The 23395-nt window shown below is 38.6% G+C and overlaps 1 protein-coding gene across 2 annotated transcripts in view; it reads right to left on the bottom strand.

Annotated features, from left to right (window-relative positions):
- The window catches only part of MND1 (meiotic nuclear divisions 1 homolog (S. cerevisiae)), a 39749-nt gene extending 18070 nt beyond the window's left edge, over positions 1-21679 (bottom strand). The window contains exons 1-5 of one of the 2 annotated variants that reach the window (XM_009581111.1): positions 21619-21679; positions 20772-20829; positions 18848-18996; positions 2412-2486; positions 462-576 (exon numbers count right to left, since the gene is read on the bottom strand). In XM_009581111.1, coding sequence (XP_009579406.1) covers positions 462-576; positions 2412-2486; positions 18848-18996; positions 20772-20829; positions 21619-21642 — 421 coding nt within the window. In that variant the 5' untranslated portion in view covers positions 21643-21679. Of the gene's footprint in view, positions 1-461; positions 577-2411; positions 2487-18847; positions 18997-20771; positions 20851-21618 lie in introns of both variants that reach the window. The other variant, XM_009581110.1, reaches the window with a different exon arrangement.
- Between the last annotated feature and the right edge of the window lie 1716 nt (positions 21680-23395).

Raw genomic sequence — 23395 nt, 5'->3', positions numbered from 1 at the left:
AGTGACAATTAAGTGTGTCTAATGAAATGCTTATGTTCTAAATAGACAAGACAAAGTAAGCAGAAAGATACCTGTTTTGCCAGCATGGAATTGAAGGTAAATGGGAGCCAGAGACTACTCTTCCTACACACACTCTAGGGTTCAGCACACTTAGAAGTTATAGAATTAATATTGTTCTAGAAAGAATGGTCCTGATATTAATTCTAATGCATCAGAGTAATTCAATTTTAGGATTGTTTGTTAACTGCTCAGTTGCTGGCAGAGTAAATATCAATAAAAAAACCCTTATATAATACAACAAAACATGAAAAGAAGTGGTTAGTGTACCTGTATTGTATTGCTTACAGCTTTAAAAAGAAAAGCAGCTATTCTTTGGCTTATCTCTGGCATACTAGATTTTAAGCTGAAGAAGTGCAGACCTTTTCGTGCAGAACTTCACTTTAAAAAAATATACAACTTACGCATTTCTTCAACAACGTCTGGATCACATTCTCTGTATTTGTCTATTTCTGCCTTTAGCTTCTCTTTCTTCTGCCGAAGGGCAGCAAGTTCCTCTATTAGAGCTGCACGTTCTGCCTAAGGATTCAAAATATGTTGGGAGATACAAAAAAAATACAAAACCAAAAAATCAGTAATTATTGCACAGAACGTTTTTCAAAAAATGAAAAGATGTAAATTTAAAAGCTGTTTTCACTACTGCTTTCTGTCAATGAATCACTTGAGCATTTTATGCACACAGTCCCAGTGACCCTAAATGATATTGAGTACAAACTGGAAGGAAAAAAAACTAAGGCCAAAATGGATAAACGAAAGAACAATTTTCTACAACCTTTGAACTCGACGTGGTTTGACAAACTCCAAATAGAATTCTTAACTGTTGGGCTTAAAGGTTAAGTGATACTTAGGAGTGCTAGTCTTGTAATGAAGGACGGCATTACAGACAAACCTACCATTCACACTTCCACATATCGGGATGCTGTGTATGAACACCCTCTGAATTTATTTTTCTCCTTCTTTTTTCCACACCATTTAAGAGCAGTGGTTTCAAAAATAAAATCAGATATTTATGACATGGTAGTCTTTGCTGGGAAAGTATACAGTATCAACCTCAAATATTCTATTGATCAATAAGAATCTGCAGACACTGACTCAACAAGAGCTCTCCCATAGCCAACTCAGCACATACTTCTAATCCAGTCTGTAGTTACAGCCAAATACTGTAACTGGCTGATATTCAAAGAACTCGGGCTAGGGCACTGGGTAGCCTAAAAAAGCCAGATAGCATGAGTTTGTAAACCATCAGGTTTTTAGCCAATGGCAATCTCCCCGGCAGCCCAGCAGACTGAGGTGGGGTTTTTTGTTGTTGTTGTTTTTCCAAACTTCCATATTCCCAGTGCTTTTGCCAACAGTCTGGATTCAGCATGTTCTGAAAATGCAGATTGGAAATCAAAAGTTTCCAGATGCTGGGGTATGGAGGCCAGCCGCTCAGAGACCTGCACCGTGATCTAGATTTCTTGGGACTTCTTCCTGATGTATAATCCAGAACCAAAATGTTGGAAGCATCAGCTAGAACAGGATTTCCAAGACCAATAGCTTCTTGTGACTAGGGCAGGCCACATGGTGGAGAAGCCCAAGTCTCGAAGAGTCCATTTGGAAACCTGACAAGCACAACTGTGTGAGAAACCCACCCGTGATTCCCTGATTACGGTCAAACCCAGAGAATTTCTATAAAACATTTTGGATTCTAAGACTTGGCACTTTCCCCACAAAATTCAATTCCACCTGAAAGCTTCTGGCCGTCCCTGTTTATGCATTTATTTATTAGAGGTTTAAACCACTTTAGACTGAGCATCTGAAAACAAATCAGCAACTTAGAATACCGTATGAAGTATTTTAACTAATATGCTATTTCATACGTATGGTAAATATGAAGCCTAAATACTATTTTGCAGTGTTAACAGCTTCAGCATGCAAAGAGCACTGAGCTTACATGGCTGCTCAGAATAGTAATTTAGAAATTTAGATTATAAATAAGATAAAAAAAATAAGACCCCCAACACCTAAGTTTGCAGTTACTAGATTTGGCAGTTCAGCAACCATTGCCAACTTTGGTACATACCTCTGGGTAGTTCAAGTTTTAAGATATCTTTAAATCTGAAAAACCCTGGAAGATTACCAGACTTCAGGCAGTCACTATTTTCTCAGCCTTGGAGCAGCCAGTTGTCAATATCTACTCATTAGTGCATGACCAACTAAGGAATAACCTAATATCTGATTTTCTTCTGTCCCTTTCTCATCTCCAGTATTTAGAATTCTTAATGGATTTCCAATGACTTCATTAGTATTTACAAACCATGCATACTTGTAGCCCTATTTCCCGGTAGGAATGCCTCCCCCGCAAAGCAACTTACAGTATCTTCACGTCCAATTTTTGATTTCTCAATGCTTTTTTGCAAAGCCTCTTTTTTCTGACTGCTTTCAGCAAACTGATAAAGGAAACAAAGGACAAAATCAACCTATTTCAGTAACATATATTAAACATACCTATAAAATGTGTATACATAGAAATATATTTAAATAAACAGGTGGATATACACTTCTAAGTATACAAATTTATATATATTTACAACTTGTGTAAATAAATACAAAACCAATACAAAATAAATACAAAAGCACCCAAATATAAGTCTGAGGCTTTGAACCACAGAAAAGAATTACAGGAAGCAACTTAAAGTGTAAGAAATTTTCACTCCCATGGCACATAATCTTGTTATGTACTGCATGTTCAGCATAGGACCAAAATCCTATTTCATACCATAATCTGGCATCTCTATGCAAAGGACTCCATGACATGCAGGCTTTGGATAGATGATTTCCTTTGGTCCTTTTCCAGCTCTCCTTATTCAATGGAAGCAGTGACAAAAGCAGTAGCAGATCCACCTGCTCAGCTGCTGATACCAGTCTTCCCAAAGTCTGGTATGCCATTGGCATGGCCCCAATCCCTTTTGCATACTGGTGAATAGAAGCCTTTATAGCTCAAAGGCATGTAAAGCCATGGCCCCTTTTTTCGGTGCTGCACTCACACTGCTAGACTTCAGTGTTCTCCTCCTTCAGGCCTGAGGCAGAGGAATCTCACAGAAGTCGCATCTCACAGGACTGGTGTGAATACTCCCTCCATTTTCCTGTTACTCCAGGAGGAATCATTCATAAAGAGAGAGATCTCTCCATTAACCTGCCACCCATCTTGAATCAGGCCCTTCCAGTTTAGTTGGAAGTTTTCCAGAGGCACTTTGGAAACTCTTAAGCTGAGCAGGATGCATGACTCGCCCCTCAGGGACATAATACTCAGCATTAGCCAAAGCACCTTGAAATATGAAATGAGATGAATGAGAATGCAAAAAAAATTGTAATAAAATATAGTTTGGAAACTAGTTATTGCATTTGAAAGAAATGAACACAAAAGAAAAAAGAAAAAAAAAAGAAAGAAGAAACAATAGTATTCTTTCTAAGTATTCACTCTTTGGTTTAGCTTTAAGATGTTCTGAGCACCAGTCAGGTAGAAAACTAGTACATCAGAATAATCGTGAAGACGACGAAGGTGGCTGTCAGAGCCCAGGTTTCATTCTGCCTTCCCCCAAAAACCCTTACATGAAGCCTCCGCTTCTACATTCCCTTTCTCACTGAGGATCCCACTGAGAGGAAAAGCATTCCTAGACATTTCTTGCAATTCCTAGCCTTGATAATTTAACCATATCATTTATATTCTTGTGCAACTGAAACACCAAGACCACATTCATAAAATGCAAACAGAACTGTTTTGGAGCTACAGTCACGTCCCAATTTCTATTTAAGCTCACGTTCAGTCCGTATTTTCAGAAATACATACTAAATGTAAACGCATGATAAATATCAGGCAGGGCTTACTGCCAAGTCTTAGAGATCAGCCATAACAGTAAAAAGAAACTCCGTACTGGTCCATGTAGATTAGAATGCAGCTCACTGGGTTTAGGGGTTCCTTTTATAGCTCAATTTTTAAAAATTAATTACTCTTTCTAGATAAGTATGTGTTCATGCATGTGTGGGCATACATACAGTCAAGAAGGTCTCCTTTCAAAAAGAATGTTTTAGTTTTTCTTCAATTTATAGAGAAATTACACTAATGGTAAGGCATACATAACTTGGGGAAAAATATGTCCAGCTGTTTACTCATTGCTTTTAGTGCAAGTAACCACAGAGGCAGTGTGGGTTTCAGTATGTGGCTTGAGGCACACCAACATCTTAATTTTGGAGGATAGTTAAACAGTACTCTTTCTGAGCTTTCGACAAAATTCTTAAAAAATCAAGTATGTCAGTCCCCACATTATGCTGTACTAAACAGAAGTATACAGTTCAGAAGAGGATGAGTACTTAGGTGCAGTTTGCAGTTCATGAAGCCCAGGGAGGACAAACACCTGAGCACACATCATTCAGTATCTCTGAACAAAGAATTTTTCTGGAACAAAACTTGCAGAGGAAGCAGAGAAGCTAAGGAGCTTATCTAGGCCCACATACTGCAAGTACAAAGAATAAGCCAACGCCTTCTGCAAGAAAGGCCATAAAGGTGTCACTTTCTCTGTTTTTTCACATTCATTAAGTTCTTTAGGAATGTTTCTACATTCTCTAAAATGGAAGCACACAAGGAGCTCTCAGGGAATTGCAATAAAATCATAAAAGCTGGTTTCCAGCTTGGAAGCATGTTTCCCAGTATGGCATCTTATTATTTTCTTGGTCCCGATATTCCACAGCATTTAGTCATGAAAGAGACAGTAATGACAAACACTGAGAACTACAGAAATTTCTCAGATTCTGATCTACATAACATGCAAGGTTGCCACACCATGAGGTTAGAAGATTAGAAGATCTTTCTCTGTCTAAAAGCAGTGATGATTTTTATACAATTTTATTCAAGCTTTTGCTTTCTTCTCTCACAGATTTTAATTTCTTGGCGTTTTTTCTAATTCTCTCTTCACAATCAAGAATTCACAAAATAAAATGAAACCACAGCTCTTTGTGTATTATTTAGAAGTCACAGTGGGTATTCCCATGACAACAAATAAAAGATGAGGATAAGGAAAGGAACAGAAGAAGGAAGCAAGATACTGAAAAAAACATAGGACAAGAATGCAAAGGGCGAGGAACAGATGGCCAGGGTCTGTGCAAGGAATCTATGACGATGGGAGAAGCAGGAAGGCTTTGATACAGAGGTGGGAACACAGCTGAAAATAACTGTGCATGAAAGAAGGAAAGACAGTCAGCAAGGATAAAGGAGTCAGAGGAAGGATGAATACAGATGATATAATACTTAATTGAGAGGTAAGGGCAAATGGCAGATGACAGGTTATAGGGCATTAAAAGAAAAAAAAAAGCAGAATTTGCAAGTGTTGTGTATGTATGACAGCAGAGGATCACATCTGGCCAAATACAGTGACTTACTTTTCCACTCACCAGCTGTAGAAAAGCCTGATTGCAAAGGAGCACAGTAGCAGATGGAAGATTTCAATCCTTGGAGCAATCCTGGGACATTTTTTCAAGGGAATTGGCAAATAATTTCTCAAGGAACATTAACCACCCTGAGAGAAATCTGACTCCTGCCAATAGCAGTGAGATTGATCCGGAGAAAAAGCTACTTATTGTCTCCCCTCCATGTTTCTTAAGAGAGATGTCTGGTCTGACACATGAACAACCTTCTGCCATAAGTGTAACTGACCAGATGTGGAAAACAAGTACAGAAAGTTTCATGTCTCCAGTCTGTCTAAGCGCTCCGAATCAGCACATGATTACGCAAGATGCAAGAAAGCTGGAAAAATGTCATGTAGGGGAAAGCTGTTCAAAGAAGGAGGGGAGACTAAAGAGTTAAAAGTTAAAAAGTAAAAAAAAAAAATTTGCCAGAGAGCATTTTCAGTGTTTGCAAAACATGGTGGGAGCCTACAAGACGACAGATTAATGATGTAACTAGCTAGCATCTATAAAACAGCAGATTGGGAAACAGTTCCTTTAATTTTACAGACCACTGCGATCAATTAACTGCCCACTGGCCTAGCTTCCACACTAATTCAATCCAAAATCCCCCAAAGGGATGTTCCTTCTTACTTTGCAAGGGTCTCACAATGTTTAGCTATACATTTGTGCAGCAGTTTGCGTGTGCTAAGTGCTACGTGCTGATGAAAACCATCAGTTCCATCACAGGCCTGGCGTCTGGTTTGTATCAAAGGATACAGATTAGATGTACACAGGTAATTTATAATATACTATGCACGCATTATTAGTAGAGTTCCACTTTGGCAAGTCGGTGATGTACTCTTGGAAGAGGAACGTTTAACCCTGACACACAACAGCAGCAGGTTTCAGTTCTCTTCCTTCTCAAAACCTGACTGATGCTGTCCTAGCTCTACACCACTGGATTTTTATTCTCCAGCAAAAGTTTTTGTTGGTCGTATTCCTTCTGGTTCCTCGTTCTTAACCACTCTAACCACCAATATCCCACCAAACATGTAGCTCGTCTCCCTAGCATATTAAAATATCTACAAACCTGGTGTAAGCCATGCAAACACAGACCCTAGTATGTACACTGGAGAAGAATCAAACCAAGGTCTCGTCCGCTAACCACCAAGAGCATTCACAGCTGTTATCCCACTGTCATTATGGTCTTAAAGAGAAATATCATACGCTCAGTTTTCTTTCAGCCAAAACACTCAACCAAAAATGGTATTAAAAACTACTGCTATTGTGAGCACCACTCACTGTGGCACTACAGAAGAATTCAAGACATCCATTTTTTAATTGTTTGTAACTTTGCAAAATTATTTACTTTGGGTTTGAAGCTCACTATACTGTGTTTCAGGCCAGGGGCAAGGGCTTGTTTGCTTTTAGCTTAAACAAAAGCAGTTCAAGAGGTTTAGGGTGACATTTGCAGTAGATGGCTGTATTTCTTTCCTATGTTAAACCTAACCCACCACTGAAAAACTTAAATGGAATTGACAGAAGGCATGGAGAGAAAGTACTTCAAAGCATTCCTCTAGATTTTAAAGAAAGATAAAAAAAATTTGAAGCCAGAAAGCAGACTAACAATATATAGAGCGTAAAAATGCAAAGATTAACAGCCAAAGAACAATCTGAAAATATTGAAAACAGACCTGTTGTGTTAGAAGAAAGGCATAGAACATTACTAAAAAAAAGCGCATCGATGTGCAGAATTGCGTTCTAAAGTACTACACAAAGTAAGCATACAACTGCTTCTTTTACATATACAGTCACAAATACATACTTGCCAGGGCCTCCAAATACACAGAAATAAGCTTTTAAGTTAGCTAATTATGCTCGCAGCGGAGTAGAGAGTACTACCGTGAACTGCAGTATTGTCACTTCTGCTCTGCTCTCAGGATACCTGCGTACCACTCGTGAAATGCTGGTTTTGCATACAATCCATCCAGCAAACTGAACTGCAGCAGGAGCAGGTCCCAGGTTCACTGAGACTTTAGTCAGGGATGTGATGTACTCTTAGCGAAGCACAGACAGCAAACACACACTTGTTATGTAAATACAACCAAAAGACCTTTTGCTTTTTTCTTTTAACATTTGTGAAAGGAAGAGAAAAGCAGCATGCAGTGTCTCACCCCAAGTCATTACAGGTCACTTCAGCAATACCAAGTAGGGAATCACATTTGCTGGGAATTAGGAGGAACATGAGAGAAGCAACCGGGAGACTGCAATGGTTCAACAAATACAGGTAAGAACAAGAGTAGAGATTAAAGCAATATAGAATAAGAATTTTTAACTCTGGAACTGAAGAATAGACAAAATTTTTTCAGCAAGAGAACACCATAAAATGGATGGGAAACAGGCTGTAGAAAAAGAGAAGAGACAGAGTTAGGGCCCACCATATTTCTGTACTCACAAGAATTTTTTTTTCTTAAATACTACATTGTAGGTATACCAGAGAAATGTTCAATACAAGAACTCTCATCTCTTTATGCATGCTACAAATTTTATCATAAAAAGACTACTTCATTTTTAATGCCATCTTTGAAAGAGTCAGTTCACGAACTTGGGAGAAGGTAGGGAATAAATATAATTTTCCAGAGAAAAACGAGACCCCAAACAAGTTATATTTGCTATTCAAAATGAAGGGCTGGTGCACAGGTTCTTTTAAGTGAATAATACTTGTTCCAAAATATCATGCTATTAATTCTGCTAGTGCACAAGTTCTATCTTTTTAAAGAAGTACTGAAGAGGTAACGAGTGGGTATTTTTTTGTTTTGGATTGTAACTTATGTGAGTGATTAAAAAAAAGTATCAGACACTCAAGCTAAGTAAGTGAAGGTTTTTTCAGGGAACTAACTAAACAAATATCTGACTCTCCATACAATTGTCCAACAAAGCACTATAAAGATTCTCAAAAAAAAGAATTCTGAAGTTAGATCTCTGCACTTATAAGCAGTATTTCTGTGTTTTGCTAGATTATTCATGTGGGTAATACTGATTTACTTGCCCCTCCCACAAACACAATCCATTTTGTGTTCCAAGATTTAATTTAGGCCTATAATCCTGATTTATTTAGCATGTTAGCATATGAGAGTGAGACTGAAATATTACATGGTAAATTAGGCATGGCTCTGTCCTCAGGTCACGTTGAGTATGAGATGAGTCCTTCTTCCTGCAAGTGCTTTTGGATAAAGAAAACAGAACATGCAGGGTATCCAGAAGAAACAAATGAGGAATTCCCCCTCCATTGGAACCTTCACCCATCCATGTACAAACCTTACACTGCTAGCTGCAGTTATTTTGAAGATTATTACCATACAGCAAACCTCTCTACATTAAAAGTAGCTTTTAATTCAATTATTTTCCATCTTTTTAGATTTGCCATAATAGTTAAGTTAAAGTTTACTTAGAGAAGATGTCTTGCTGTGAGCTTTTGTTTTTGCAACACCATTTGGTAAGTACTAGTTCTGCAACAGAAAATAGCCACTCCAGGCCAATCTCCTTAATAGACAAAAGGTGAAAGAAACAGTTGTGCAGGCTGAATGGAAGAACTGAACTTCTCTGGCTGCTTTCAGAGTTGGCATAATTGGCACGACCTGAGGGACAGATGGCTGTATGCTCAGATACAAATACCAAGTATGCCCAATCAACCTAGGAAAAAAAAAGCTGAAACGCCTCATTCTTCAACCCTGTTTCACAAATGCAAGCAGTCTAATAGGGAAAGCTGAAAGAGCCAAAAGGCATTCGCATGACTGACAGAACTATAGAAAATTTTAATATCTGGACATGAAGGATGCTTGTTACTGCACATTAGTGTATTTACTAAACCTACGAAGTCCAAGGTGATAGTTAACAGGTCTGTTCAAGGCAGAAAGAACATTGAAAAATATTTTCCCTTGGAAAGAAAGGGAGAGAAAGAAGAAAAGTTCTAATTTTTCCCTAAAGGGTTTTTAAAGATAGCTATCCTAACCAGCTGGGCCATACACTGACAGTACCTTCAGGGACTAAGCACAGACAGTCCCAAGTTAAAACACAATATTCATCTGATATTCCCTGAGCTCAAGTCCTGCCTAAAGACTACAAAAAACAAATCAAAACTTTATTCTACAGACTTAAAAAAAAAAAGCCCAAATTCTACACTGAGGTACTATCAGTAAAATAAAAAGCCTCAGTAGAATACATCTATCAAATTTCAGAGTTTTGACAGCACTCTTACACACTCTTTATGCCAATTTCATCATTTTTAAGTAATGCTCAGACAGATAGCCAAGTCATCTCAAATTCCTGATACAAAGAATAGTCTTTGATGGAACTACCATGTGTTCGACAATAATGAGCTGTTTAACTATGAGGAGAAAGACTTTTCCTCTAAAGTCTCCCTGCTTCAAACTAACTTCACACATTTTGGTTTCATACTCTGTTTTTTTATTGTTTTTATTTCATTCCTTTCAGAAGAGGAAAATGCTATGAAGTGAGACTTACATAATTGCACGCTAGTATTTTTATTTCTGCATGCATGCTAATTTTCTGAAATAAAATATGCTATATTCATTGAATGACGAGATTTTCAGGTGAAAGTCAAAGTTCAAATTAAGTAAGATTACAACTCACCGTTTCCATCAAATCCAGCTTTGAAATTAGTATTGCCTCCACCTTATCCCCAGGCTGGAAGCTCCTGGCCTTACGGCAGAGGCAAACTTACAGGTTTGCCAGACAGCACAGAACATCTCAGCCTTTAAACTTTTTCAGGATGCTGGGTTTCCGCGGATGTGCTGAACTGTCACTCACACCTGCCATGCCTACTGTGGGGCATGGGGAGACGTGCAGGGCTGCATCTGTGCCAGATTTGACGGGGCTTCTGGAGTGAGCGCCCCACGTTTATTCCCAATTTCTTTGCATTTCAGATCAACAGTTTAATTGCAATGTCAGGAATGGAGCCAGCAGCCAGTATGCAAGCCTTTTCGAAAAGGAAAGGTAAACTGTGTGATGACATTACCTAAAAAATTCACCGTTTCACAGAAAACACCGTTAGAAAAAGCTAGTGGTTTTTCCTGCATTATATCAGAATGAATATATAATATACACTACTGGGGCACAGTAACAATACATCCTTTTTAATGTAGTAGGATTCTTCCTTCAAACCCACTTTATAATCTTTACAGTTACTACAGAGCCAGCTTTTTTAAAAAAAATTGTTCTTAAATCATGCCAATTTTAGCTTATAGCTCATCAAGAAGGCAGGAGAGGAAAACCTACACTTCACAGTTGCCATCAGTCTAGTTACATATTAACAGCTAGTAAAAGGCAAAGCATGAAATTCAACTAATGAACACCAAATTATGAGGTTGCTTAATTCTAACAGAAGCCTCCAGAGCACTGTATTTTTAGAAGCCTGCCACGACAGCAGTAACTAAGCATACCCTCCAGGGCTTTGCAGCATGCCATTAAACATAATTCCAGAAGGCTCTAATAAGTTACCGCATTAGAAGAGTATTCTCTGCTGGACATTTTAGGACTTACTAAATTCAGAATCATTTCAAGACATCAACATTTTTTAAATGCAAGATGCAAAGAGGTAACAAAAACCCTGGACTGCTTCAAATAAAACTTTATTAGCATCTTCCAGGAGACTGATCCAGGGAATAAGCTTTACAGGATCAACAAACAAATAAGCATAGATATAATCAACATATTCTCGATGTTTAAATGATGCAAATTTCTAGGCGCTTGCTTTTAGGATACTTCTTACTGCTACAACTCCCACTGGATGGTATGAAGTTAGCTAGTCATACCATACCAGCTTCACAGTTGGCCATTTCTTTATGTGTCTAGTCCTTTATTTCAAAGAAAACATACACATCTGTGAAAGGCTGCAGGCTGAAAATAGAGAGGAGTCACTAGTTGCCTCTGTTGGGAGAGTCATTGCTACCTAAGGGGCGGGGGGGGAAGCAAGCCAGAAGGGAATGGAATCACCCAGCAGACTGGGGCTGCAGATTATCAAAATAGCCAGGCCAATCCAAGGAAGAATAAATAAATAAAGTAGAAAGCTAATGAGATGCGCTCAAATATGAGGGAAAAAGGGAGGCCCAGTCTGGACATGGGAAGACTGCCATAACTGCTTAGACAACACATTGGGATCCTGCCTATATATTACAATGGGCATTAAAAGAGAGAAATCTTCAATTAGACTTTTATTTTTCCTGGAAAGAGACAATTTATTACTTTTTCTGCAACCCAGTAAAATTAAATCATAAGCATACATATTAGAGAAGAATGTCTAAATAAATAATTCCTAACACAAGTTACACACATTAGTTGCAAAAGTACTGATGTACTTCTCTGGTTTTAGAGGACGATTCTTCAACTATTCTATCTATTCCGTAACATTCATAAAATTCATACTAAAAAGATAGCCCCAAGCTTTTCTAAAAGGTATATCAGCAAAGCTTAAGATCATGATAAAACTTAAGACACTTCATGCATGCAAGTCCTTTATGTTCAATAAATGAAAAAAGTATTTTTAAAAACATACTGAATAATGAATTACTACAGCTATTCAATTGATCATAATGTAAAAATCTCGCACCCAAAGAACAAACTGTTCTATCAAAAGCATTACGCCACGGATTCCAAAGTTGTTGCACATGTGCCTCTAGGGAGAAAAAGCAGTGAGACCCCGCATTCAAAACCATTGACAGAGGCTGAAAATTCAGAGATCTGAGGTGCGTAAGCAGCTCTGTTAGAGGCTGATACACCATCTACTGAGGACACTGCTATGAAGCAATGCAAAAAGCTTGCTTCACGGCGCTAGGTCCCACAGGCACTCCCTGGCTGATTCAAAGCACCAGCCAGGATACACATCTTGTCCAGCATCTTCAGCAACGTCACCCGACTGCAAGCACCATCAGGCCTGTTACCCCTCACTGAAGATCTGTCATCTCCACGGATTTGTACCTCAGTTCAGGATTGGTTACTTTAAGCCAGCCACCTCTGAGCAATTGTACCTACTTGCAGTCCAGAACCAATCTCCGAACTATGTGGAAATACACTGACAATTGAGTGAGTCAATTGGATCAAGGAGGAGGCTGCTCAGGCTGAAACAATGTGGACAGCAGAAGATTCTTGTGCTTCAGTCAGTGGTCTCAAGCAGTCTCTATTCAGCAACTTGCCATGCAGTAATCCAGTCACAGTATTTGAGGAGGAAAAATATATCTGTCTAAAAGGATAGAAATAAACCAACTTGCATTTTGAAAGAACTTTCTGATGGTTAAAACTCGACATTTTCTGTGTGCATTCTGAACAAATAAGGTTCTCTCCTTTTAGTTATGTTGTCAAACATCTCCAGGAGGCTTGAAGCCAGATTACTCACCAATATGATTATTTTTTTCCATTAACTATTTTCAAACAATGTGCATTCCTAACAGAAGCATTTCCTAATATAGCATTCCCTGAGTTTTTGTTGGTGTTTTTTTGTTTTTGTTGGTTTTTTTTTTTTTTTTAATAAAATAAATCCTTTCTCTTTTCATATTTCAATGCTCACAAGTACAAACAATTTGGTACATGTGAAGTCACTCTGTTTCGACAAGTTCATTCCTGGGGTTTTGGTTGGTTTTTTTTTTTTTTAAACTAGCTCCCAAAGGAGAGTTAGGATATACTGACTTCTAAATTCTTCCCCTGGCTCAATACATGAGTCATGGGCAAGTGAAAATCCCTTCTCTTACCAACCCTAGGGCAGGGATTTAAGGAATGAAACATCAACTAATCCCTTCCATCTTAACTAACACTGGCCCAATGCAATGCTTAGTGGGAGAAAAAAAATTGCCAGAAGCTCTCCCCAAGTCTCTGTTGCACATGTATATCTTGAAGCGAGCACAGGGAACAGCATAAAAAGTCCATCCTGTATCCTGCTCTAAAAAGATTCTGTTTAATCTTTGCTGCAGTACAAGGTGACACCATCCTGCTGAGTCTCAGAAGGAACAGCAGCTATAATACTGTTTGCTGTTAAACTTTCCCTTTCAAAGCCTAAGAATACAAAAGAATAACCCACAAGAAAGCAACGTCATGAGAAATAAGGCAAGTCCAACAATTAATAATAAAATGGTGAAATGAACGGTTTTGAACTGAACAGTGAAATAAACTGTCACAAAACCAGACTGGGGAAAGGAAGTAAACTGGTTGTTTCCCCAAGCTACTGAATTACAGTGCTCACAGTACTGTCAATAGTTACACTAACAACTGCAAGATCTTTGAAGAACTTGGTATTTCAGGTCCCTATCTGTTAAAAATATTATATTATGCTGTGGCAATCCTCTATGACCTTATGGTTCGAGTATATATCCCTGTCATACTGAATGCCAGACACTCTTCGATGTCACCAAGGATCACTGAAATTGCTTTTGCCTCCCTTAAGCCCTGTAGTGTCAGTACTAAACCTGCCCTGTGCAACTCCAGCTGAGATCCCCCAGTCACGCTGGCTATGGCAGACATCGTGCTGGAGAGATGGGACACTCCTTATGGCTTCCGAGGGTTGTGGTTTGCAGACTTCATGAGCCCTTGGGTGAAAAAGGCCTCACTGTTACTAGTCACTTTAATTAACACTTAATTCAAGCCACTATAAAGCAAAATGCAAACAAGCATTAATTCACTGTATCTAAAACAGACAGCACAGTTGCAAGTGTTTACCAAAGACATAGATGAGAAAATGAAGGAAAATGTAAGCTAAATCTGTTTATACTAAGATTACATCAGAAAGGTTTCTCTTTTCCTCACTCACTGATACGCCATTTCCTACCTGATAAAACTGTTGTCAAGCTTTTGGTTGCATATGTGCCTTCTCTTCTTCAGCAGGTAACATATCCTTCACATTCATATCCCTTCTGTAGCAACACGTACATCAGAACGATACAAAAACCAAACACGCAAGGGGGCTAACTGTATGAAACATATTAGCAGCTCTTGCCTGAGACTGAACTTGACTCTGATTAACATGCTGGAGTTGTTCATCTCCAGTCTCCTCATTTTATGCATGCTATGAAATCAGCAAAAGGCAGCAGAATCATCAATAAATGATGATCTTTCTGCATAGGTCCAATTCTTCGTTAGTTTAATAAAAACCCTAAGCTTCCAGTATTGTTATGCCAAGAATAAACACCTCATTTTGTCAAAATATAATCGATCATAGGTAATTCAAAACTTTAGAACCTGACTGCCAGGAAAATATTGATAAAGAATAAACCTGCATCCTTTCACCTTCTCTTATGGAAGGAAAAAAAAAAAAAACCAACACCCTCTCAGTAAAGCTTCCACAGTTCTCTCAACAAAGGTGAAGTTCCATTAAAAATTTGTCCACTTATAAGCCTTGTTAAAACAATACTTCTCAATCCACACCCTTGCTCTGGTTTCGCCATCTCATAGCTGTACTGATGCAACTATAAACCCATCTAACCAAAACGCAACTTCCAACATCTTTTACTTTTTCAGTGGTCCAATTCACAGCTGCATAAGCGTAACCAAGAGGTGAAGAATAAGCATCTGGCAGAAGGCATAAACCTTTAAGAGCAGCCATGCCACTGCAAAACAAATCAGTACAAAATCCATAGGGACCTACTTAGCAATTCTTACTCTGTGAGCTGTCGGAGAAAAAAAATTGCAGCAGATGCTATATAAACTAAAAATATTCGCTGTCCTTGCTTTTCAGAAAAACAGGAAGAAGTCCAAACAGTAACCCTGGGTTAGAGAGCAGCACCAAGATCCTAATCCTAATCAGATCAGCACAAGATTTGCCATATATGTCAGTTCAGGGGTTAGCACCCCTCTCCAAACACCTGCCCCCACAAAAATCTGAAACAAAAATTTTGTTTCAAGAAGAGTTCCTAAACCAGCCTCCCCACGATCACAAGCTCTGTAAGATGCAGAGAGCTATGAGCAACTTTGCTAAAACATTATGAATTACCAACGTATGCAGGCAAAAGGTCCTGTAGCAGGCCCAACTTGTCAAACGTAAGCCTTAGCACTATGAAATAATAGAATTTGCATCATGGAGAAGCTTGTTCTGTCCCTCCACATTATTTTCAGATGTCTCAGTTCAGCATTTAGGATCACCCCTTTCCCTTCACTACTTATTTGTTTACCTCGGCAAACAAAGATATTGCCTCCTGGTAAAAAGCTTTAATTGCAGTATGAACTGAACCACTAGATTTTTAAACTTCTGCTTTAAGTAAGGCGGCTTGATTCCAGCTTTTAACTGCTGAAGAAAAAGAGCAACTCATGTAGTTAACAAGCAATCCGGACAAGGCACAGAAAGAAAACCATGCCACAAGCTGTATACGGGAATGATCGAAGACAGGCAACATGCAACAGAGATGGTACAATAGCTTACTTTTTTTCTCTGCTCTGCATGTTCTGACAAGAAGTTTTGTGATACTCAGTGACTGGATTTAGAAACCCTTAAGAAAATCTGTATGTATTCACATCAAGAAGAATGCAAACACTAAAATAGCTAATTTGAACTCACAGCAGAACCTGTTATCAACTTGTAAAAATGTTCAGAGAGCTATTCACTGAAAATGCCACCTTTCCACGGTGTCAACAGAGAAGTTATTTTCAGCTAGTGAAAATGTTTTTCCCGAAATGCTGAAACATTTCCATTCTCATCAAAAAAGCAAGGTAATGAATATAAGTATTTTTAAGGACTCATAACAGGTCTAAAGAGAGCTCTTATATCAGTAAGCTCATATGCTAGGAGCAGGACTTGGTTTGCAAATAAGGGTCTGGTAACAAAACTATTTCTTTCAACTGGAACAGTTTCATATTGCAAAACTGTTTATATCAGCATAGTTTATTTCCTACACAGAAATAACCATAAAATAACATTACAATACAATAACTGCATGCCTATTATAATTCCATAATAATAGATGGGTTTATGTTTAATAATGTAACAGCACATTTAAAGCAGTACAGCATATGTTTATAGATAACCCCTGGATACTTATGGTGGAGCGCACTAGGCAGATTCTGCAAGACATTCCAAGGAAGATATTCATCAGGGTATGCCAGATCTGCTTGATACAATTATCTTTAAAATTCATGATGGGACTGGGCCCAAGGGCAAAGGCAACAAATATCAATTCCTTCATTCAACTACTTGGCTATAATATGCAGCATGAGCAAAAATAGAAGTATCCAAGAGCAAATCATTTGCATTCAACCAGACAGTGGCACCAGGGTGTTTGGTGAACAAAGCAGGAATTTTGGCAGGTATTTGTTCAATTGCTCAGCTGTCATTTATGTTCCAGCAGAGTAAGTAGCCTGGTCTAAAACTTGTGTGAATATACTAATAAGTTGAGTAACTTTACTAGGAAACTCAGCTCCAAGTCAGTGCAGAGTTAAACTGATCTTCTGTTTCAGACAAATGAAGCTTCACTGGTGTAGGAATCCATGTGTTGTCACTACCAGTCAATAAAAATGAATTTAAGCCCTGTCAGGCCAGACTCTAAGTCCATGCCTGAAAATAGTACAAGCGTATCCAGCTAAATCAAGGAAGTTTTTAACGTCTGGACTCATTTGAGTTCTGAAAACAAAGGCAATAAAGGAGCAGACAAAATTGTCAGTGGGACAACTTAATATTAACCAAGTCTCAGTACACACAAGGTACAGTTTATATCCGTGATACCAATAGGTCATCTGAGATGCTGAGAAAGTTACACAAAACATAGAGCAAGTCAGCGGCAGAACCTGAAATTAAAGAGCCAATAATTTTGATGACCCATACAGTACTACAAGAGCTATCTCAAGCGGCACTTTCCAACTCACCCAAAGCACCTGCCTGAAAGGTTGTCAATACACAGTTCCAGTTGATGATGGGAAAGACTGCAGTGCTTCCTCCTTACTGCCACAGACCCCTGAACGTATCACTGGCTCAAAAAAGTGACATGAATTAGTGAATAAGGAGAAAGGAAGTGAAAGTTATAGCAAGTCTTACTCCTGATCTTGAAAACTGCAGCAGACGCATCAGGCATGCGACAGAGTACCAGTATTCTTCTCCCTCTGCCCAATTCATGCAAGTAGACACACAAAATGCTTTCGGATAGCCATCTAGAGCACCCAGGCCAGCAATGAAAACGTTCAGGGCAAAGGGAAACGATCTTATGTTGGTTAAAACAGAACAGTGGACTGACTCTCTCAGTTTAGCAATGACTGAGATTTAGAAGCAGTGACAGCATAGCAAGGGATAACTGACAAAGTTACCTCTCAGCTGGTTACGCTACACTATGCATAAACAAGCAATTTCAAATGCATTGATCAGGCTATTTAATACGCTTTGGTGAAAAGTCTTCAGATTCAGAAACTGCTTTTTCAATTCATGTTGGGGAAAAAAAGCATGTTTTTATACAGTTAAGTTGGAGCTTTAAAGAAGTAGCTGAAGTTGACAATGGTGTACGTACATAAGATAGAACGATGACACCAGAGCTATGCCTGAAGAAAATAATGGCTGTAAAAATGTTCAGATGCTACCAATAATTTTGCATTAATTCAAATGATTCATTGATGAATGGACTTAATGCTAAATAAGCATGGGAAAAGTTGTCTGACTGCACTACAACACTGCCCATAAAGTTAGTTTATTGATCTTGTTATCACGTACTCCAGTTGCAAATAAACTCATGAACAGATGCTTCCCACTCCAATTAAAAGAAGCAAGAAAGACAGTTCCTAAAAAGTAGGAAAGAACCAGATTAATAGAACAGCAGTGTTGCAGAAAAAGATGCCTTGCTCTTCTGCAGAAGATCGTGAACAATTTGCTCTTCTCTCCTAATAAAAGTGCAATATGGGATTACACACAAGCGCTCACAAATTAAGCTACCGATAAAAGCAGACAGGAAAGCACAATGGCCATAAGTAGAAACCATTGCCACATTTACTTGAGATATCCATTTCAGTCCTCTCGTGGCTTTTAGATCATTACCACATGATGGCCTACATTATATAAAAGACACATAAAAGCACATGCTGCCTAAATATTTAGAGGAAGTCATGAAATGATGTTTTGCATCATGAATAACATGCTTTCAGCAGCAAGTAGACAAGAAGTCTTCTCAAGCTCCAAAAAGAACAACCTCCAAAACTTTTCCGAAGCGACAGCAAGATAATGAGAATGTCAGACCACATGTGCCAGATGATTCCTATCGTAAAATCTGTGTGTGTGTCTGTGCACATGCACATGCGCACACGTGAGACAGCACGATATGAAAAAGAATGACAAGAAGGTATAAGGAAAAAGCAAACCCATTCAGGCAAACAAGTACTTTCCTTAAAACAGATTTACCTGAGACTCCAATTCTTCCAATTTACGCTTCCTGGCATGAAGAGCTTTACTTGGAAAAGCCCAGAAATAATTGGAAGTTCCAATTCTATCAGTGTCCACCATGCCATCATCAACTAAGCTTTGCAGAATCTCTTTCACTGACATCGAGGCTAATAAAAGCAAAAATATCAAATTAGAACTGCATAGCACCTAAACTATGGAGAATTATGAATGCCATAAGCCCTCATCTACAATCATCTGTATGAATATTTTACTATAATGTCAGCTAGCTGGACAATTTCAAGAGGACACCATGCCTGATGCTTCACTTGAAGCAGTTTATACATAAAGGCTGCTATCCTATTGAGTCTGCTACCAGATGTTTGTAAAACACCGCTCATGAGTATCATAAAACATACATGCATATTACAGTACAATACCAGAACAAACTCATGAGAGGCTACTTGAGAAGTTGTCTTGCAATCTTAATTCTAACATGGATTAACTTACAATTTCTTGATTAGGAGTGTAATTAATTTTCACTTCGTAATGCTTATCAAAGCATTAAACAGCAGAAGAGGCACTAAAGCCATCTGTCTACAGACTCAGGAAGGGCAGATTTTACTTTTGATTATATTCAGTTCCAATACAGAAAGTCATCTGCAGTCAGAAGGATCCAAAACATTTCTGAACATTTTCTAGCGAATGTGTGGTATAATTCACCATTTTAAAAATTATACCTGTTCAACAAAGCAAAGTAGTTATTGTTATCCTCAAGCATTGCAGATATAAAGACTTTTGAGTTAATTAATGGTTTTCAGTGTCTGACTTTCAACTTCAAGTCTAAGGGGATCCCAGATCAGGAACATCCAATCTTTTGGAAGCTCTAGGCTGGATGCCAGTATGGGGGCGTTTCCGCAGGCTAGATGTTTTTCTTTTCAGAGGAACCGGGGCTTGGGTTGTGTGGCTAAATGCCTTCATATGCAGAGGCAGGACGAATTTGGACTATTCAAAGGTGTTAATGGTTTTAGAAACACTACACTCCAGATTTTTAAACATGGAAATTCCATTGCTTGTATTTACTATTTTGCATCCTCGTCCTGCAAATTACAATTAAACATACGCGTTGACAAACCAATCAAGACAGCATCACATCTCTTCAGAAGCCTACGAGTGCCTCTGTTAGCTGCTGACATAACTGAAAAACACTGCTTTGCAATATTCACATATGTCTGCAGTTCTTTCAATAAGTTCATTTACTCTTGCAGTGCCACAAAGATATGCTAGTCAAGGACAGTGGCAACTACACAAATGTTATGCTTCGTCCCCCTTTTGTCAGTGAACATAGAAGGAAGCAAAATGAGAAACATATAAAACAACTCAACAGCATAAGATAAATCCTCTTGGACCTAATCCTAAACCAATGGATCTCATCAGAAAGGCTTTCATTGAAAAGACAAACCCCTTCCCTTTACAACTGTCCAGCCATTTTTTCGGGGGGGAAGCTCAGCAGAACATTGACTGTGTACATTTGGACTAGCATTTTAAGATATTTGTGACATTACAGACAGACATTTGAATCCTCTGTTCACTACCCAAGTACACATAACAATTTCATAGACTGAAAGTCACTGCAAGTCAGGCATCTCAGAGCCTAAGAAAAACCCCATCCCATGTTTCAGTGGTTAACTTGGAGTTAGCTGTGACATTTTAATACTCTCCCATTTTGGCCCTAACACCTAACATAAGTGACAAACATCAGCAAACCGAGTAGGAGTATGCTGTTGATACCACTTTTAACGCTACAGCCCTGCCATTGACCAGTCTCCCTTTCTAGCTATTTTTTCTGTTATTATTACAGTCACAAACCAGGAAAATTTACACTGTATGACCTGTCCCAAAAATGATTAATGGCTCAAGAGAAAGAACTTTTGTAAACACTTACTAATCCCTTTTTCTTTTGGAGCAATCTTCTCTATATCCTTCAACTGGAACACATCTTTCTGTGCAAAACATAAAAGACACTTTAGCTCCAAATGACAGCATCATCTAAGCCTGAGTGTTTTTTACACTGAATCAATGCCAACAAAAGCAAGTAGGAAATACATTGTATGTTTATGTTTTGCTAGGGAAATAGGCTGCATATTCCTCAATAGAATTAGAAGATTCTGAGAATTCTTTTCTTTGGTACTCTAAAGTCACCGTATTTTGCCTGAAGTTAGACTGCAAACCCCTTAGGGCAGACAGAGCCAAGGGTAGATTGTCAGCACCAGATGCACCACATTGCTCAAGTACTCAAATGTCACAATAATTTTTTTACTAGGTGAAACATTGTGAATTACGTATGTCACCAATATAATTGTAGCTCAGCTTCTGGATCTCCAGGTTTCTTCTCCCCACTGACCTCTTCCAGGTCTGCTCTCATCTTTTCTAATGCTCAGATTTCTTCCTCCTCCCATAAACGGCAGGGGGATACTTCCTCACCTCTTGCTATCCCTCTTATGGTAACAGACTCAAAATGAGATTATTTGAATAGGGAGCACATGAAGCATTTAACACCACCTCTGCATCTTCGTGCCTTGGTTCCACCTGTGGATGAGCCACCTGATCAGAAGCTACATGAATCAAGCTCTGTCTGTGTAATGTACACATTGATGACACAGGGCATCAGTGAAATGCATATACAGAATAGGCAGATATAGATATACAGAATTCATCTACATCTAAGTTAAGCTCCTTTTGGGACCTGTTTTCCCATCGATGTTAACGCAGGACAATTACAAGTCACTTACTGTTTCAAAAAAGATCTCCATCATGCGAACTCTCTTCTCCTCAAAGCTCAGACCTTTTTTCTTGGACTAGAACAGGGGGAGAAAAAAAACCAAACACAACACATTCAGCCATTTGAATACTTAACATTTGCTCAGAATTCAAATCTGTTTACCTCTAAGTTATATTTGCCATCCTTTAAAATACCTTACCACTAACCCCAGACTTTCAGATAAACTGCTGCTTCCCAAAGCATCATTACACCAAGCTAATCCACCTGCAATCTATTAAACTGATGGATCTATCTTCTAAGTTTGGAGCTGACCTTTCACACAGCCTAATCCATCCCAAGCCTCAATGTTTCTTGGCATACCCAAACAGTTCCCTGTTTTACCTTACTAGATTAAAAATGTGTATTTATACCAATTCTGAGCAACTCACCCAAATGTTTAATAGTCCTTAAAAAGATAAGAAGGAATAGCTTTTGTTTTTTTGCTTAGAATTGTTTTTTATCTTGCGATATAGAGACACTGTGTGAGATATAGGCCATTTAGGTTTTTTTAAGGAGATAAAGAGCACTTTGAGGTACCACGTCTGTCTTCAAATTTCCTACCCAACTTTATAATTTCAAGCTCACATTTTTAAAACTGTGTTTCTTTTATTTCTTTTCTCTGCAGTTGTGTGACCAAGCAGTAAATAACATGGACTGAAATAGAAGCAAAAGGCAGAAGTGTTATACTCACAAACTGCTACCAGTAATATGAAACTGAGAAATATCCTCCTCTGATCACTTTCAGAGACACTATTTTGACGTGCCCCTTGTAAAATTAGGATATAAAATATTTCACAGAGAATTGGAGTTTTATTAATAGCGTTTAGCTTAGTCCTCAATAACCCAAAAGTGGTGGCCGTAAGGTGAATCAGGAACGTTTCCCCTTGCCCCACTCCCTGCTTCGCAGGCCGCGAGACCTGGCGCTGCTGCATGCGTCTACAGGAGACTGAAAGGGGGATAGAAAGAGCAAAATAAGATGCTGGCAGAAAAAGGTGTCTCTTTAAAAAAAAGGCAAAAGTATTGTTGCCCTTGAGTCAATGGGAGTGGGGAGTCCAATAACACGGTGCTTTAAGAAAAAGACGACATGGGTTTTTCCAAGCCCCGACAGAAGGGAGTCGATACCAATTTTTACTTCTTAACAGCTGCTTCCTTCTTAAATAAATCACACGGTAGGGCAGCATAAAATTTAAAATGTGCATCGCGAGCAAAATGGCCAGATTGATTTAGATTTCAAAAAATAAATTGAAAAACTAGTTTATGCAGCTACAATAACACACAGACATGAAGCAATTCAGTATTATATTTAACAAAAGCACTATTATTATTTTTTGAAGTCTCCTCCCTTCTGGCTTTAGCCAGAGATATCCTATGTCAGCAGTGATGTCACAGCTGTCTCCTATGACATCATATGTCGCAGGATTAGAACCTAGAGCCACCATGTATATGCAAATAGGAGCACGAACAGAAAACAGACTGATCTTCAACTTCTTTCTCCCTGCTTCCCCAACAGCCCAAACCCCAGCAACAGGAACAAACCCCATATGCGCACGGTGTGAAATCTAAGCAGCGTTTCTGAAAGCACATGCTTATTAGCTACGTCCCTCAGGCACCAAGTTTCAGACCAGCACTCTGACAAAACAGAGAGAAGTAACAAGTCAATGTGTTTTCTAGATAAATTTGATTAATTTTCACATTGGTTTCTCTCTCCTACCTCTTTGCCAGGTGTTCCACACCACATACATAAAACC

This window comes from Fulmarus glacialis, unplaced genomic scaffold, assembly GCF_000690835.1.
Source record: "Fulmarus glacialis isolate BGI_N327 unplaced genomic scaffold, ASM69083v1 scaffold15857, whole genome shotgun sequence".
In the NCBI taxonomy this organism is placed as follows: Eukaryota; Metazoa; Chordata; class Aves; order Procellariiformes; family Procellariidae; genus Fulmarus; species Fulmarus glacialis.
This window is presented reverse-complemented; position numbering and strand designations above follow the sequence as displayed.